At 32.0% G+C, this 18,035-nt stretch overlaps 1 protein-coding gene across 2 annotated transcripts; it reads left to right on the plus strand.

The window, feature by feature from the left end:
* Positions 1-10,734: 10,734 nt before the first annotated feature.
* Positions 10,735-17,084, plus strand: LOC113511114 (zinc finger protein with KRAB and SCAN domains 8-like). Of its 2 annotated transcripts, XM_026894710.3 has the most exons (3): positions 10,735-10,839; positions 10,953-11,102; positions 12,426-17,084. In XM_026894710.3, exons 2-3 carry the CDS (start codon positions 10,992-10,994, stop codon positions 14,484-14,486), a joined length of 2,172 nt encoding a protein of 723 aa, XP_026750511.2. In that variant the 5' UTR covers positions 10,735-10,839; positions 10,953-10,991; the 3' UTR covers positions 14,487-17,084. The 2 variants fall into 2 exon arrangements, with proteins under 2 accessions (XP_026750511.2, XP_052759179.1); XM_052903219.1 differs by lacking the exon at positions 10,735-10,839 and having other exon boundaries at positions 10,853-11,102.
* The last annotated feature ends 951 nt before the right edge of the window (positions 17,085-18,035 follow it).

Here is an 18,035-nt window from a genome sequence, read left to right on the forward strand (position 1 = left end):
ACATTGGCATATTTAAGATTATTTTAACGGGACAGCGAGGGTTCTTTATGTACCACCTGAGTCCTCAGGAATGGCAACGCATAGTGGGTATCATGGGCGAAACAATATACTCTGTTATGTCCATGGTACTGCTCATGTATATAGGCGACGGTTACCACTTTCCATCAGGTGGGCCGTCAGCTTGTTTGCCATTCTAAGTTGTATAAAAAAAAACCTCTTAAAAATTATTTTGTGAAGCTTTGTTCTCATCGTAGATGGGTATCAGACGATTCTGGAGTGGGCACGACCCACTCTACCCCCCTTTTAGTACGCCTATGAATTCATAATATGATAATTACTCCACTGTTGCTATAGATGTGACAGCAATACCTGACATGCTCATTTTCTGACTAGCATAAATACAACACGACAGGAGGTGAGCCTACCGCCGTTTCCCAGTCAATTTCGTTTCGACACTTTTAAAATCTGCGTTTATTAAAATAAAAGTTAGTCTATATATTAATTCGGGATACTGTCCATCTGCGTATTAAATTTTATTGAAGTTAATTCAACCGTTTAAACACGATTGAGTGATAAATATGAAATCCTATTAATATTACAAATGCGAAAGCTTTTAATGACGAATGGATAGATGGATGTATGTTACTCTGTCACGCAAAAACTATAGAATGAATTTAAATGAAATTCAATATAGGGATAGGTTTAATTTAGCACTTAAAATATTTTGAGTAAGTATATATGTAGTATGGACTGTATATTTGTTTATCACCTTTGTGGTATAAAAAAATTAAATCCTGTTTTCTTTCATTGCAGTTACTCTTTTCCTTTTTTCTATAATATTTTACTGGATTCGTCATATTTCCTTGTGTTCTGTGTATATATTTATATGTGTATATATACATATTATATTGTCATATCAACCTTCAACTGTCCACTGTTGAACATAAGCCTCCCCCTTGGGGGTTTTGCCAGTACTTCCCACACTTTACACATTTTATTCACGTAATAATTATTAATTCACTCTTACGTCATCTATCAGTTTCCCTTTAATTAAAAGTTGGGTGTAAGAGAATGCCCAAGCAATAATCACATTTTGTACCTTTGTGTATGTATTTTAATCTGTACTTTATACAACTGTATTTCACTAAAATTTTCTGGATGGTATGTTATATTTTAATGTTTTTGATGCAACAAAGAGTAAAATAAATAAATACTTTATGTACTGATTCACGTTGCCGGAACTATGGAATAGACCTAGTACTAAAATAATATATTTCATTTCATATTTTATTACAATAAATATTACTATGTTAGGCAAGAAACTCCATGCAGCTTTATTTTGATATCGAATATAAATATATAATACAACTCAATTTGTCAAGTGGAAATCGACCGACTCGAATCGAGTGATAAATGCAAGAGTGTATAAAAGCCTTGGATAAATGTCACTCTGGATGGAATCTAAAAATAAAATGTATTATTAACGATGTTTTGTCTTAGAAAGTTCATAGAGTTTTAGCTTAATCTAAAAATATATTTTCATATGATAAGTTTTATGGCTTAACTAGATAATAATGGTCTTAATATAAATAGCTTATTAGTATAAGTATCTATCAACATCTAGCAATTTTGCCTCTTCAGCTCCTTTTAAAGGTCAATCGACTTTAATTTTGTCGTTTAGGGCAATTGTCCGTCTAATAAATCGACAGCCTATCATTTAAAGTTACAAATGAACACAAATACAATTAAAAACTTTATTAATTTGTAACACTTTATTGTATGTACATTGCTATTTAAAATTGCATAAAAAAGCATATATATATAAAAAATAAGTTTTGTTCACGACTTCAAAACAGTGAACAGTACCTTTTCGTCTGTGACGAACTCACTTGTCTTCCCTTTCGTGACCCTTCAGCCTCTCGACCCTAATCAAACGTTAGTGGGCGAAACGTCAGCAGGCAAGCACAATTTGCATGTAAATGAGTTTGTCGAATCATACCATTGTTGTAAAGTACAGATTACATAAGGAACAATTGATAGAAACGATCCCAAACGTCCTACTGGTTTATGGATTCCTAGTAACTAAAATGTTATCTATACAGTATATACAGGGTGAAATGGAAATCATTCGCGTCCTTTTACGGAGTTCCATCAACGAAACAAAACATTTTTTATACAACTTAGAATGGCAAACAAGCTGACGGCCCACCTGATGGAAAGTGGTAACCGTCGCCTATAGACATAAGCAGTACCATGGACATAACAGAGAATATTTTCGCCCATGATACCCCCCATGCGTTGCCATTCCTGAGGACTCAGGTGTTATTCCTCTGTACCCAGTAAATTAACGTCATATCCCACCCTTCAAACCGAAACACAGCTATGCAAACACAACTGCTTCACGGTTGAAACACGAATGGGACAGAGGTATCCAAGCAATCGACTTTTGTACAAAGTCTCCCTCTGGTGAACATTTTCAATAAACAAACCTTAAGAAAAATAAGTCATAAAACCACAAATTATTTTGATATTTCCATGCTGACATAACGCGTCCTGTTGATAAATTTGTATAGAATGTTTAAAATTTTTTTGTCCTTTCCAACCATCAAAAAGAAGGATCTCTCAATGTGGTAATATTTTTATTTTTATATTTATTACCTCAAATCTCTGTCAGTTACAAACCGATTTAGAACGTACTTTTGCTGGAAAGCCATACTTACAGATTCCATAGAAATTTTATCAAAATCAGTTCCGTAGTTTTGCTTTAATTAAAATAACTGCACAATTGAAGTCAGTTTTTCATGGAACACAATATTACGTGGATAGACATTTTTTTTTTGCATTTCTCGACTAATTTCTAAATGAGGAAAATATTGTCGTCGTTTGTTAGTAGACATAAAAAAAAGAAGAGTCAGGAAAACCTCGTTAAATCTCGTTTATAAGGTAAGTGGAGGGAGGGAGGAAAGTTAATGAAAATTTTACGTCTACTTTTGTTATTTTACTGAAAAAATGTATACAATGTTTTGAACACATTTTTCAGTATTACATCAATGTTAATAAATAATTTAGTAAAATAATGAAGAAAACTATCACAATTATATAATATTATAATCACCTACACTTTTAGCTTTTCTACAGATAATCACGTTTCGAATCCTATAACGGTGTTAACTCTTTCATAGTTCACTAAGCGATTCAAAACATACTCATTTGACTGGCAGAGATAAAACGTACATAGATATAACAGATCTAAGGTTTACTATGAAAGGAAATCTATCATTTTGTGCTCACAGACTGGATAGGTTAACCCCGGAAATGTTATCACGCGCAGCGATGGTACATAATAGATGAATTCGTCTGTGTAGATATGCCCATTAACTAGTTAATCGACGTAATAAATCATTCAAAGCGTATAATGTTTCACAAATCAAGATAACTGTATTAAGCAATTCCAAATAAATGAATAAGACGAGAGATAACGTAAATTTTACAGGAAATGTTCATCATCGTCATATCAGCGATTAACTATCCACTGCTAATCATAAGCATTCCCCTTAGGGTTTTCCAATAGTTGCCACGCTTGGCAGATGGATTTTAAAATTCATTTAAATTGAAAAAAGTAAATTTGTGTAAACGGAATTATATAAAATGATACCACCACATTTGGAATTTGTTGAAATCTTACTCAACTTTGTAAATACCGATTTTGTATCTATACATTATACTCGTATTGGTATATAAAAAACACAAGATACACTATTCATCTTAAATCTTAGACTAAAAATTCTCATAAAATTGAAGCTTATTCAAGTACATTACACTCTCCTTTCTAAGCATCCAGTAATGATTGTAGCCAAAGTCCAAACGTGTCGAAATGTTATTAAATAAATTCTATAAAAATATAAAATCCAAACAGAAAATTTCATATTTCGTGCAAGTAATTGCTCCCTCCGAACGCTCCCTGCCGAGGTTTTCCCTGGAGACTACAATATGGGGTTCTTCAAAAAGGTTATATTAAGGTTACTACAGGGTCATGTGACACCCCTAGTGTTGCAGATGTCCATAGATTACAGTAACAGTTTACCATCAGACAGGTTGTATACTTATTTGCCACCTTCATGGTATAAAAAATATTCACTTATATCATACATATATATATATATATATATATATATATATATATATATATATATATATATATATATATATACACAGTTTCCCAAAACGTGTAGTGAGCCATAGTTTTATTTTACAAACTTACAAATTTTGTACAACATTTTAAAAATATATTTATTTTGTCATTAAATATGTCAATATCTGGCTGCTGAGAAATAGCGTGGTAAGTGGGAGCAAACTGAGCAGTACACGTGCGAACCGGCGGTGCCGATAGTAGTCGATATATATAACACTTTATTATAAGCACGTCTATGTATTATATATCATAACTACTTATTTCTTTTAATTTAAAACATTTTTCCGCTTATTTTTATACTATAAAGATAGCAAATAAACATACAACCCAGTATATAAACGGTTTCGTTTGTCTATAGACGCCTGCAGCACCAGGTTTTTTATTCGTATGTACGCGTTACAGACCTCAAAGAAAACTTAATACAAAACATTAAATAGGAATGTAAATCTAGGATTTTTATATCTATGATTATAAGCGTGAGAGCGCATTTTCCTTGAACCTTGATTGAAACCTTCAGGCAACGGAGCATCATTCATCATTCGTGTAGGTATCTGTAACCGACGGTTTATTCAAACGTCGCTAAATGTTTATTTATAACTACTCGTATTTTAAGGACTAAGTGCATTGAATATCTTATTGTAAGTTTGTATACATTATGTATTTTTGACAAAAAAAGAAACCTACTTCTATGTTTACAAAAATTGCTGAAAACGTTACAAAATAGATAGATAGATCGCCAAAAGGGAAGCTGTCATAACGTACCTTTCTTTGTCAGTAATTACTATTACTAGCTAGTGTAATTCCCCAACTTCGTACGCATGGATTTCAGAAGGTAAAGAAGGGAGATTGTTAGCTTATATATTTTGTTTTTTTTTTTTTTTTTATTTGTTTTGTGCTTTATTTTCATTCTTTTATTTCTTTTATTATGTATTATGTGTATGTTTTTTTTTATTGTAATTTGTATGCTGTAAGTAATGTAAATAAATTATCTATCTATCTAAGTACAAAAACAAATAAACTAGACTGAGAGTGAGACTAAAACTTTAAGATAGACCTTCAGGAATGCTGTTTTTGCGTGAAGCCGGAACAAACGTGCAGGCAGGCAAAATACGAGTTTAACAATATTCATAGAGCTAAAGTAAGTTGGGACCATAAGTACCAACTATCCGTGGTATTTATTCCTCAACATCATCATCATATCAGTGATTACCTGTCCACTATTGAACATAGGTCTCCCCTAAAGACTGCCATAAGGAACCCGTACCACCATCGATTGTCGGTTCTTCGAGCTATATGACCAACCCGCTGCCACTTCAGATTGCTAATCCTTCGGACTATATCGATCACTTACTTATTTTTAATCGATAAAAAAAACTTAACCATAATTTAATTGCAAATAACCATATTTTCTTTCCCTGCATCTTTTCTTACTCATTAAATCTTATTTTATTAAAAAATTCTTTTCATACATCCATGCTTGTTAATTCATTCTGACTCTATGATCTATAACTGCTTAACTTCCTCTATTTATTATGACAACATCAAACTATAACTATTACTAAACTCTTTACCGTTTTTTTTTTTTTTTAATATTAAGATTCGTTTCTTGTTAGTTGGTAATCAGCCCTTTGCCATTTAAAAAAAAAACTACTCGTAAATATAAGTTCTAAATATTTTGCCTTGGCATACAATGTTTAAAATATATTAATTACGTTGTAACTGTATATGAACTAATAAAGTCTCCGCCGTCACACTTAATAAGAATAGCTGGTATGAATAAACTTTGATTACTTACTTAATAGCAGCTAACACGGAGTCTATACTTTGGCTAGTTTCCAAGAGACTATGATTGTGAGTCGAGTTTACGTTATTAAAACTTCACTTCTAAATTTATTGCACCGGAAAAAAAATAATCAGACCAAGGACAATTGAAATGCAAATAATTAGCAGTTTTATATTGCGAATGTTTAAGCTGTAGAATGAGCTCTTTGTCGAGGTTTTCTAGAGACTACATTATGAGGTTCTCAGAAAAGGTAAGGTTTTGCAAACATCCTTAGGCTGTAATGACCATTTACGGACGTTCAAACGAGCTATACATAGTATATGCTGGTTTGCTATCTATAATCGTGGCGGCGGCGGCCTAAGCCAGTCAGAGGCTTGAGCAAAGCTGAATGAAGATACAGATTTTAGAAGTTGATGTAAACAATTAATTACAAGCTTTCAGTTACAAGGCTTTCAATTACAAGCTTGCAAACAATTCAGTTAACACTTGTATCTTATATATACAAGTGTTAACTGAATAAAAAGCTGTTTGATATTTATTTAGTTAAAATTTTGCACTTGAAATTTAGACTTAAATAAACATACTTAAACTATGGATTTGGATGAGCAAAAGGGCCGAGGCGGTCTGCTTCTTCTGCCTCTCAAGTTAGTCTGCCACTGAATCGTGGTATTAAAAAAAATAGCCCATAATTATAAATAGCACACTACATAAATGTAAACAAAACAAACGATATATTTTATTGTTAAGTTTCGTAAGCACACATTATATTTTAATGTAATAACTACCGGGTTAACTTACTTGTAATTAGATCGGGAAAGCTCGACTAGTTTCGGGATAAATCCGTGATCCTAAATCCGAGGTCCGCAGTCGGTCTCGCGCTCGCATCACAGCCGCTCATGACTAATTATTACACATAGTTATTAGATTAAGATGGAACGATATTATCTGTGTAGTATCTGTGTCTTGTAAATGTACTATTTAAAACATACCATTTAAATTGGTTTTGGAAATTATGATGAATTTATGTAAACGAACATCATTATAGGAAATATTTTATATGTTAAATCTGAATAATAGATGAAACGTGCCGTGTTGTCCAGGCATAGCATGGGCCAACCCTTCCTTTACCGTAGATATCGTAAGAGATGACTAAGGGAATTTAACAGTCGATGAATGGGCAGCAGTGTCCCTCTTAAAACGTCACCAAACCCTAACTGCGGTTGCCAACCCGCCAGCCACGCGTGGCAACTACTGGCTAACCCTTCCTTCATGTGGGTGGTCTATGTTCAGCAATGGACATATAATGAAGATAATGAATAAATGAAACAATAAGTCATCGTCAAGTATTTTCATGATTACCAATAATTACATTAAATAAATAAATGCACCTAAACGGTGAGGCATTGATTCTAAAAGTACATACTTTAAATACCGAGGGCAGAAAGAGATTCCAAGTAATGGAGAATTGATCCTTACTGTTAGCAATATATATTTATTTATTTATTCTTTATTGCACAATAAAATATTGTACTAATGGCGAGCTTAACGCCATATGGCATTCTCAATCAGCTAACCATTGGGTAAAAACAGAAAGCGTATGAAGGGCAGATGTGGTGAAAAATATGTGACAAATACTGTCAAGTACATATACGTCGAGTCGATCTCCACGCGGTCCCCTATCATGGTTATTTCTTAGCAAATTCGCCACGATGACCCACTTGACTTAACTTCATTCTCACCCATCATCATTAAGTAATACCAGTAGGGGTCAGTAGGGGGAAATATATTGCTAATAATATAATCTAATATATCTATTGCTACCATTACATCCTAGTAGGTAAACCTCTACCTTTTTTTTATACAACTTAGAATGGCAAACAAGCTGACGGCCCACCTGATGGAAAGTGGTAACCGTCGCCTATAGACATGAGCAGTACCATGGACATAACAGAGTATACTGTTTCGCCCATAATACCCCCCATGCGTTGCCATTCCTAAGGACTCAAGTGTTATTCCTCCGTACCCAGTAAATTCACGCCATATCCCAGCCTTCATACCGAAACACAGCCATACAAACACAACTGCTTTACGGTTGAAACACGAATGGGACAGAGGTACCCAAGCAATCGACTTTTGTACAAAGCCTCTCCTCCACCCTCCATCATCATCTTCCTACCTTATTCCCAATTATTATTTGCGGTCGGTGTAATACGGTTTTATACATATTACTAAAGGAATTGGCTTATAGTTTTACAACCAGCTGCCTGTCTGACGTCAACCTTCTTTGGGAATCTACCTCTACCCTCCATCGTGGTTAATTATTCTTGACTTCGTCACAATAGGCCGATTGACCTATTTTATTTATTTATTTATAAACTACTCACCACACTTACAGTATCCCAAAACGTGTAGTGAGCCATGGGTTTATTTTACAAACTTAAAAATTTTAAACAACATTTTAAAAATATATCTATTTTGTTATTGAATATATCAATTCTATTTGGCCATTGAGCAACCGATAATAGTTTTATCTTTTTCTTTATCTATCACTAGTGCTTTGCTAGTGTATACCAACAGCGCAGGCGGGGATCATTTCATTTTCATCACTTTAAAAAAAAATCTATGGTCTGATCAAGTGTCAAAACAACAATATAAAAATGTCATATGTCTTTCAGTGCGCTAACATCGTAAAAAAATGGAAAAATCCTCTGAATTTGGATTTCTAAACATCACGCCAATAAAATGTTCCAAAGAGACTGTAAGCACTCTCTAATTTATGATACCGCGTGAGAATCACTATGTCGAGGATGAAGTTATGAAGCCCCGCTTATCCATTTACATCTGTCAATTAAAAAATAATACCTTTTTTTTTATTCTAAACTGACAGTACTAAAAATACTTTTCATATTATAAATCAAGTATATAATAATTACGTTCACGTAATTAATTTGTTGAAATATAATATAAAGATTTGAAAATTAGATTATTTTATTGATTATTAATTTTAGATATTTTTACTTTTCTTTAAAATGTTATAAATCAACAATCGCTAAATATTAATATATTGGTACCTACCAACCTACTAAACTAACGAACGAGGAAGTCCTAAAAAAAGTAAACGAGAAGAGAACATTGATTAAAATTATAAAGAATAGAAGAGGCAAAATGCTGCGTCACCTTATACGACATGACGATTTTTTTAAGAGCATAATAGAAGGAAAGATAGAGGTCAAAAGAGGAAGAGGAAGACCGAGGATTAACTACATGGGACAGATAAAGGAAACACTAGGCGTCATGTCGTATAGGGAGATAAAGAATATGGCCTGGGATAGAGCTGGCTGGAGGAAGATGCATGAATTAGTTGCACCGACAAGAGGAAACTCTTAAATGAAAATAATAAATAACCAGCCTACCAGCAATACTGAATACTTATATAGGCTACTTAAATGTGGTAAACCCCATATAAAGTAGCTACGCCGAATAGATATCTTTCATTTAATCCAAAACGTTTCAGGACAAATCTGGGCCATTTCTTAGCAACGAGTATTGACAGAGTGCAGTTACAATGCAGTCAGTTGTCACGATTCCCTAATATTAATATTGATATTAGCACGACCTCCACCAAATCCGTATTGTATAAATTATATAGTTTTGTTTAATCAGCTTACTAATTGCATGGTATTTATCTTGGATACAAAGAAAGCAAATTCTCTAACAAATATATTTATTGAATTTAAAAATATAATTAATATAATTATCATGAATTATGTTTCGAAAAACTGACGCGATTCCCACCGCGACATGTGAAACCTGTCACACTGCGTCAGCATTCTGCGGTTGGTAGTTTTCTTGGAAATTGCCACTATGCCGAGCATTGATTGGCATTATGACGAAATAATGAGAGGCGCTACTTATTGCAATGTCAATAATGCAATAATATATAACATGCTTTGTTGGTTGTCCTTAAATAAATCAAGATGGGATGATTCCCTGTAATACCAAATAATACACAAAATTGCGCAAACGATTCGCAATTGTCAAAAATGTGGTATTACATGGCACGATTGCATGCTAATAGATAAATAATTTTAGTAATTTTTTACATATTTGTATATAATATATATATAAAATTTTGTATATAATTGATACATATCAATCATTAATTAACTGTATTCAAATATCAAAATGTTAATAAATCTTAAGTAATTAAATATAATAATGTTAATAAATAATTTCATTCTATTAAGGACCTAAGCTACACTTCTCTTCGATAAACAGCGCCATGTAAAATGTAGTGGCTAAAAACAAAACTAATTCAAAACTTATTTTAGTTCCTAAATCGCTCTATAGAGGCAGCATCAATATTCGCAGACTAATTATGTTTAAGTACATAAATAAAAAAAATGTTAAATTTAAAGACAAATATCATATAATTTTCAATTAATTAGTATTGTATAGAATCACTATTAAATGTATTTTAATAAATACAAAAATTCTTCATCTTTGTCGTACTTAGACGCGACGTCAAATACGTCAATGTGATAAATGCTGCCATCATACAACAAAAGTATTAACAATTGATAACATATAGTTATTGTATAAAAATATATACAGTTTCTTTTAAAATAATTATGCATAAAAAGTTTTTAATGCTATTATAATTGTGATTAACCGCGTCTTTACTTGGAACGTAAAAAAGTAAAAAAAAAAAGACGAAGCGGATGTCGACAGTAGCGCCATCCTCGCGACATTTTTATACTGTAACTACTAAAATTACTTATTTCCGTTGATACCAACTTCTTCCGCCATTTTGTATACTCGTCTCTTGTCTATAATTTTCGGATAGATCGTCTTTATGGGCAAGGTCCGTAGATAATTTTTACTCTTTGGATTGGATACCTATTGCTATTGTGCTCTCTGATTACTATTGACTGTCAAAACAATGTATTCAAATTATGATATATTTATTAATTCCAGGCTTTTCTGGCGTGATATTTATGTATCTAATATTAAAAGATGGATACGTGGTCGAATTTGTGCCGATGCTGCTTATCGCCAGATTCACAAGTGTCATTATTAGATGAGCATAATGTGACGGAAAAATTTCACGAAGTAACTTCAATTGAGGTAATTATTCCCCTCTAAATATCTATTTATAATGTGTTTTTTAAATAATCCTAATTACAATGTTAAGTAGATTTTTCTTAAATATTTTTTTAGTAATTAACCTATAAAACTATGATATCTTTTTTCCAGCAATTAATTTATTTACTCAATTTTATTGACTTCTTGTATGATTCCTTAGTTTTTTTTTATTCCTTCCAGTCCTATTATTGGTGCAGAATTTCCGTAGTTGTATTAATTTTGAAACTATCGGCATCTCTATTGAAAAAGTATTTGCAAATTAATAAAAATTTGACCTCGTATAATCCATCGGTGGTCTAGTCTATGGTGTGGTTTATTTAAATGCATATTTTCTTATTCTACTAAGCATAATAATATTAAAAAAAAAATAGAAGTGGTACCAATCACATAAAGAAGTAAGAAAATCCTTTTTGGGATAAGTACCATTTTGTGTTACATTTTTCTCATATTTCGTATGTACATCTTTTGAGTATATTGAAATAAAGATGATTGATAAAATCATCATCATCGTATTAACTGATAATTGTTCACATATAAGCATCCCCCTTGGGTGGTTTATGTCAGTAGTCGCCTCACTTAGCAGGTTGTTAGGCAGCTGCGGCTAGACTTTGGTGATATTTTAAGAAGGATACTGCGCCCCCTCCCTAGTCCATTAAATTCCCTCAGTGGCCTCTTACAACACTGATGAGAAAACAGGGGTGGCCTATTCTATTCAGAGACCACAAGGTCTTAGATCTTCATTATAACCTTTAACCTCAACCATCTAACTTTAACCTCAACTTTGTCCATGTAACGGGATTATATTGATTGACAAAATAGATTATGTTCTACTCCATCCCAAATACTATACTGTATATATCTTAAATTATATAGATAATGTCTCCATAGAAATGCTTCGAGAAAAATGGGTCAACTTTTTTATTCAATTTTGTATGTTAAATAGTTATAAGTGATTCCTTTATAATTTCTATATTTATTTTGCCTTATAAATTCTGCATTTTTTTAATGCACAAACACTCAATTTATTTATTAAATAATATGTCAAGATACATTTTATACCTAGACATATAGAATAGCTAATTTGACAAAAAGCTGACCCGTTTTCAAGCCACAATGCTTTGTCTATATAATCTAAGGCATATATCTCCTAAATTTTATGATTTGTTTAATAGATTAAGATGCCCAATAGTAATAAACATGATTTTATGAGAAAGTCAGCAGTTTTATACACTGCTATATTTAATATTTTAATACATATTTGATTTCTTTAATCTTAAAAATTGTATCTTTCAAAATTAATTCCAGGTAAAACTAGATGATGGATTGCCTCAAAAGCTGTGCAATGACTGCTTTGCGAAAATGAATTCAGCATATCAGTTCCGTAAGCAGTGTATCAAAATGGATAGTGAGTTGAAATTGCAACTGAACACATTACTCACTGAAAGCTACATACAACAAGCTGAAGCTGAGAAGAACCAAAACTTTGGTACAGATATTGATGATATAGCTAATGATCCCATTAAACAATTGGAATCAATAATAAAAAAAGAACCTACCGATAGTGATGATGATTATTATTATGTTCTTGTGATTGATGATCCTAAAGATAAAGAAAAACAAAACGAAACTGAATCATCAATAGATACTAATATTAAATTGGAGAATATTGAGGATGCACATTCTCTACAGGACTTACAGGAAATATTAAATGAGCCAATAAAAGTAATTCCTGAAGCTACTAACACATTTGAAGGACTGAATTCAATTGATTCATTCTTAGTCTCTAATCCTAAAGTTCCCGTAAATGTTCCTGCAACAATATTACAAAATGAAGAGGATAGTCAAGAGAATGATAATAATTTTACACACCCAATGGATATAGAGGAAACACAGGATAGTGCATCACAAGAACAGATGTCGGCTGTTGATATGGAAGAGAATGAAATTGTTGAAAATATAGGTAATAATATTATAAGCACATTACCTACATCTAAAAATATCATCAAAATATTAACAACTTCCTCAGCAGATGGGACTATATTATTGAAAAATAATGATAAGATTCAATACTTAACTGACAATGATGAGCTCATGACTAATAATGATGGATTAGATCAAGAAGAAGTCATCTTTTGTGAGGATGATGCGACCCAATATCAAATAATAAAGTGTGATGGTACAGAATTAGTTATTGAGTATTCCGATGATGGTCAAATAGCTACAGTTTTGCAACAAGAAGATGGTACATTTTTATGTGAATGCGGTGAACAGTTTGAAGACTTGGCTGAATATGAGAAGCATCAGTATAAGCATAACCCTGCTGGAGAACATCTCTGCAATTTATGTGGAAAAGGCTTCGAATCTGCTGAAATCTTAACAGGCCATATCTTACTGCACAGTTTCACTGGTCTTTTAATAACATGTCCATTCTGTAATCACCTTGTCAGAAGGAATGCTTTAACACAACATATTAAATATGGACACAATAATATTAAACCAAGATGTGATCAATGTTTTAAAACATTTGCAAACCCAAATAACTTAAAACGGCATATGATGATTCACACTGGTGTCAGAGAATTTGAATGTGACATTTGCTTTAAGAGATTCCACCAAAAAATCACAATGCAAACACACAGACTAACACATCTTAACCCATTTACCTGCAATCAGTGTGATCATACATTTAATAACAAAGCAGAGCTGTCTGCTCATAGAAATTCAGAGGAGTGTACGAAATCTAAAGCTCAGAAAGTGAAGGTAGAATTAATGAAGACTGTCAAACAAGAAATCACTACAAATCTTGGAAAATTGCTGGGTTATGCTTGTTCACTGTGCAAGAAAATGTTCTCTCTTGAATCTGCTTTAGAACAGCATGTTGAGAGTACACACATAGTGGATCCAGCTGAGTTGCTTTGCTCTGAATGTGGGGAAGTTTTGCCTTCAAAGAAGGATATGCAAGCTCACATCCTTAACCATAAAAATATGAAGCCAAAGATTATGAAACGATTTGAATGTAGTATGTGTGGGAAGGGTTGTTCAAGTCAAGCAATGTTGATAATGCATGAGCGAGTCCACACAAACGAGAGACCCTTCCCATGTCAACTGTGCTCTCTCAGGTTTAAAACTAAAACTCATCTACGAACACACCAACTTACTCATACAAGGGAGAAGAAGTTTGGGTGTTCAGTCTGTATGAAGTTCTTTGCATTAAAAGGGAATTTAGTTGTTCATTTGAGAACACACACTGGTGAAAGGCCATATATATGTACTTTGTGTGGGGAAGCTTTCATAGATTCCAAATATTTGAAAAAACACAAATTAAAAAAACATGCCATAGACAATGTACCTTGGAATAAATATTAATCTGAGAGTTTAACATGGAAATAATTAATTTGATTGAAAAAACTTGCAAGCAAATGTAAAGTTAACATTTTTTATACTATCAGAAAATCAGTTATTTTTCTTTAAAAGAAAACTATGAAGTTAATTTATAGGTACATTATTCTATGGAGTAAATATATAACTACATAAATAGTATGTATGACTTGCCCATTAAATATATTTGTATTAAATTGGATGGATTCGAAATCTGGCATGTTTAAAAATCTCGCTTGTTTTGCCCTGGTACATTGTTAATAACTTTTAATAAAATAAGATGTCATTTTAAGACACATGGGTGTTTTCTTTTCTATCAACAATCTCGGTGATAATATTTTAGATCTGTTAAAAACATTAATTTGTTTTTTCTTTATTATAAAATATTTTAAATTATTGCCTAGATACTGTAGATTTGTAAAGTATATAATGCAACAAATTATTATTTGATATTTTTATTAAATTTCTGCTTTCTTCGGAATCATAACCAAAAATAAACACCTCAGTCAATAATATTTTAATCTTAGAGTGTCTCCATAGAAATGCTTCAATAAAAACGGGTCAACTTTTTCATACAATTTTACGTGATAAATAATTTTAATGAGTGATTCCTTCATATCTTTTATATTTATTTTGTCTTATAATTTCTGCATCTTTTTAATGCGTAAACACTCGTTCTATTTAATAAATAATACGTCAAGATACATTTTATGCGTAAGTATATAGAACACTAATAAAAGAACGAGACAGCTAATTTGACAATTAGCTGGCAAAAAGTTTACGCGTTTTTGACGTTCGATGCTCTGTCTACATATATAATTTAAAATTTTAATTTATTAGTCAAGTAAAAACAGATCTTAACTTTTTTATTATTTAACTAGAATAAAAATATTCACAGCCACCCTGTTACATTTTTGCTTGTTAAGACAACAAACTTTAAAATATTGGCAAGTTAATTTTAAACTTTCGCGTTCATTACACATATTTTAAATACAAAATCGGGACTTAACGCGATGATAGTACCTAATAATAGTCCACTATTTACCTGTAAAGGCTTTTTCTTGCGTAATTCTTAATTATTTATTTAAAATATTGTAAAAATTATGTTTATTGTATTTATTTTCTTTATTTTTCGTTCGCGAAAGTCATTTCTTGTATTTCTGTATCTATTTCTGTAATTCATATAATTGACTTTGAAGTTTTATATTCTAGGACTATTTTGTATTCGACCTGTCCTAACTTGGTTTTTTTTTTTTTACTAACGCTAGCGATCGCTGTGTCTGAAATCAGTAAATGTGGTCTAGGAAATAAGGAAGCTAATCTGATATTTGAAGGTGGTAGAAGCCAGAATGTTCTTATTTTTAACTTGCCATTTACTTTTCACTCTTCTGTGTACTATTGGTGTCAATCTTTGATTATCTTTTTACGAGCACGATATCTTTCTAAATCTCTAAGTTATACGTCGAAATTTTCAATCTAGTTTTGTTTTATCACGTTATCATTTTTCAGTTTACCTTTAATAAATGAAATAATTGATGATATAGTAACCAACACAAGAGAAATAATAATTATTTATCATGGAAATCACTTAAGACTCTAAATTCCATACAAAAAATACCGTTCCGTCACGAGTTTTACCACTACGTTACATTTTTTGTGACAGAGCGTAACAGGCGTAAAACAGTAGTATTCTAGGTTTTTAGCATTTTTTAATGGAATGGTAACCCCGCCTGTGCTAACGATATATGCTGGAGGGGTACCAGTGAGGGATAATAGGTGAGAATAAAAGGCAGGTCAGTTAGCTTATATGGATGAGTACACCGGGAATTCATCATAATGGTATCCAGGGGGGACCACATGTAGGTCGACCTGACAGGGTATATTGTTAGTAATACAAGGTATAGTAGGGACTGGTAGTTCACATTACTAACAATCTCCCCCCTCCCCCCGCCGGTTCTCAGCATTCACCTAATTATGCATTGTTTATTTTTTTATACGACTTATGAAATATTTAGCAGGTTATAATAAATTAATGTTAAAAACAGAAATTTAAATCATATTTGAAAATAGTAACTACGTGAGTTACTGCTACTAAGTAAATAATAACATTCAATGAGTACAATAAATTTTTTATATTATAAAGTTCTATATATATTTTTTTTTACCAGAACATTTTGTAACAATGCTTCATTCGTCAGGAACACTTTACATGTATGTAAAACACCTCCATCACACATCTTGTGTACTATGTTCCCAGTTGTTTTGTAAAAAGAATAATAAATATTCAATATTAATGTTACTACAATCGTTGCAGTGTCAAAACAATTTAAAAAATATAATTAAGATTTCGAATATTTTGGATTTCTTTTTTATTATTGGCATTTAGGCATTAGGCATGTTATTGTCGATAGAAAAGAAGACCGTTCCACATATAAGTGTACTATTACAGTAACATAATCTACAGAATACACGTGTATTGGGTAAAATTACATTATGCAATACAAAAAAAATAATACTACATTAGCTACAGAAACATTTTGTATATTGTTATAAAATATATTGACAGGTAAAATAAAGTTTCTAATGTGTAAACTCAGCGTTTTATTGTTGTGACTGTTCATCATGTTACATGTATTATGTAAGTACCTAAAGTATTTAATTATGTTGGGAAAAGTTATTGTTTTTTTTTTTTTTTTGGATCATAATAGAATGGTAACTCCGCCTGCGCTATCGGTATACGCTGGCGGGTCACCAGTGAGGCATGATAGGTGACCATGAAAGCAGGTCAGTTAGCTCACTGTGACGAATTCCACCAGAATTAACTACGATGATTTCCAGGAGGAACCACGTGGAGGTCGACCTGGTAGGGTGTAATGCTGGCAATGGGTCAGTTAGAGCCAATTACTAACAATCCCTTTCCCCCCAAAAGTGATTGTTAGCAATGAGCTTTCAAAGACCCCTTACAAACAGTATTCCTCCACGCGGTTCTCCCTAGAAACCATCGTAATTGATTTTTAATGATGTCATCACGATGGGCATACTGACCTCCTCACATGATAGCGCAAGCAAGGTTATCATTCCAATTTCATCCATTAAAAAACCTTTTAATGACAATGATATACCTATCAGAAGTATTATTAGTTTTACATGGAAAAAAAAAAATAAACAGCGCCATCTAAGTATTAGTATCATAAATACGAAAATCTTGAATTTGACGTTCCTTACAAAAACAAATTTCACGCAAACTTTACGATGAAAATCACACAATTACATTAGTTTTAATCTTATAGGACAGATGGCACTGTTCAATAAAAAAAATTAAAACTTAGAAATATGAATAAAAAAAAAAATATCAGAAATAAAAATATGTCTACCTTTATATCAATAGATTTTTCAAATACCTAATTTTCATATAGATATATTTCATTCTAGCTTTTGCCCGCGACCTTTGCGTAGATTTTGGAGGTAGGTAAGTAACTAAAATTTTTTTTTACGATAAGTTGATACGTAAGAACTGATAAAATATACCACTTGTGG

The sequence above is a fragment of the Galleria mellonella genome, unplaced genomic scaffold, assembly GCF_026898425.1.
Source record: "Galleria mellonella isolate WM207_F2 unplaced genomic scaffold, CSIRO_AGI_GalMel_v1 utg133, whole genome shotgun sequence".
Lineage (NCBI taxonomy): Eukaryota > Metazoa > Arthropoda > Insecta > Lepidoptera > Pyralidae > Galleria > Galleria mellonella.

What these genes read in the sequence shown, in the direction of transcription:
- LOC113511114 (XM_026894710.3), top strand. Translation starts at nt 10,992, where the DNA reads ATGGATACGTGGTCGAATTTGTGCCGATGCTGCTTATCGCCAGATTCA. An exon ending in ACGAAGTAACTTCAATTGAG is followed by an intron (nt 11,103 to 12,425) that starts GTAATTATTCCC and finishes AATTAATTCCAG; the next exon opens with GTAAAACTAGATGATGGATT.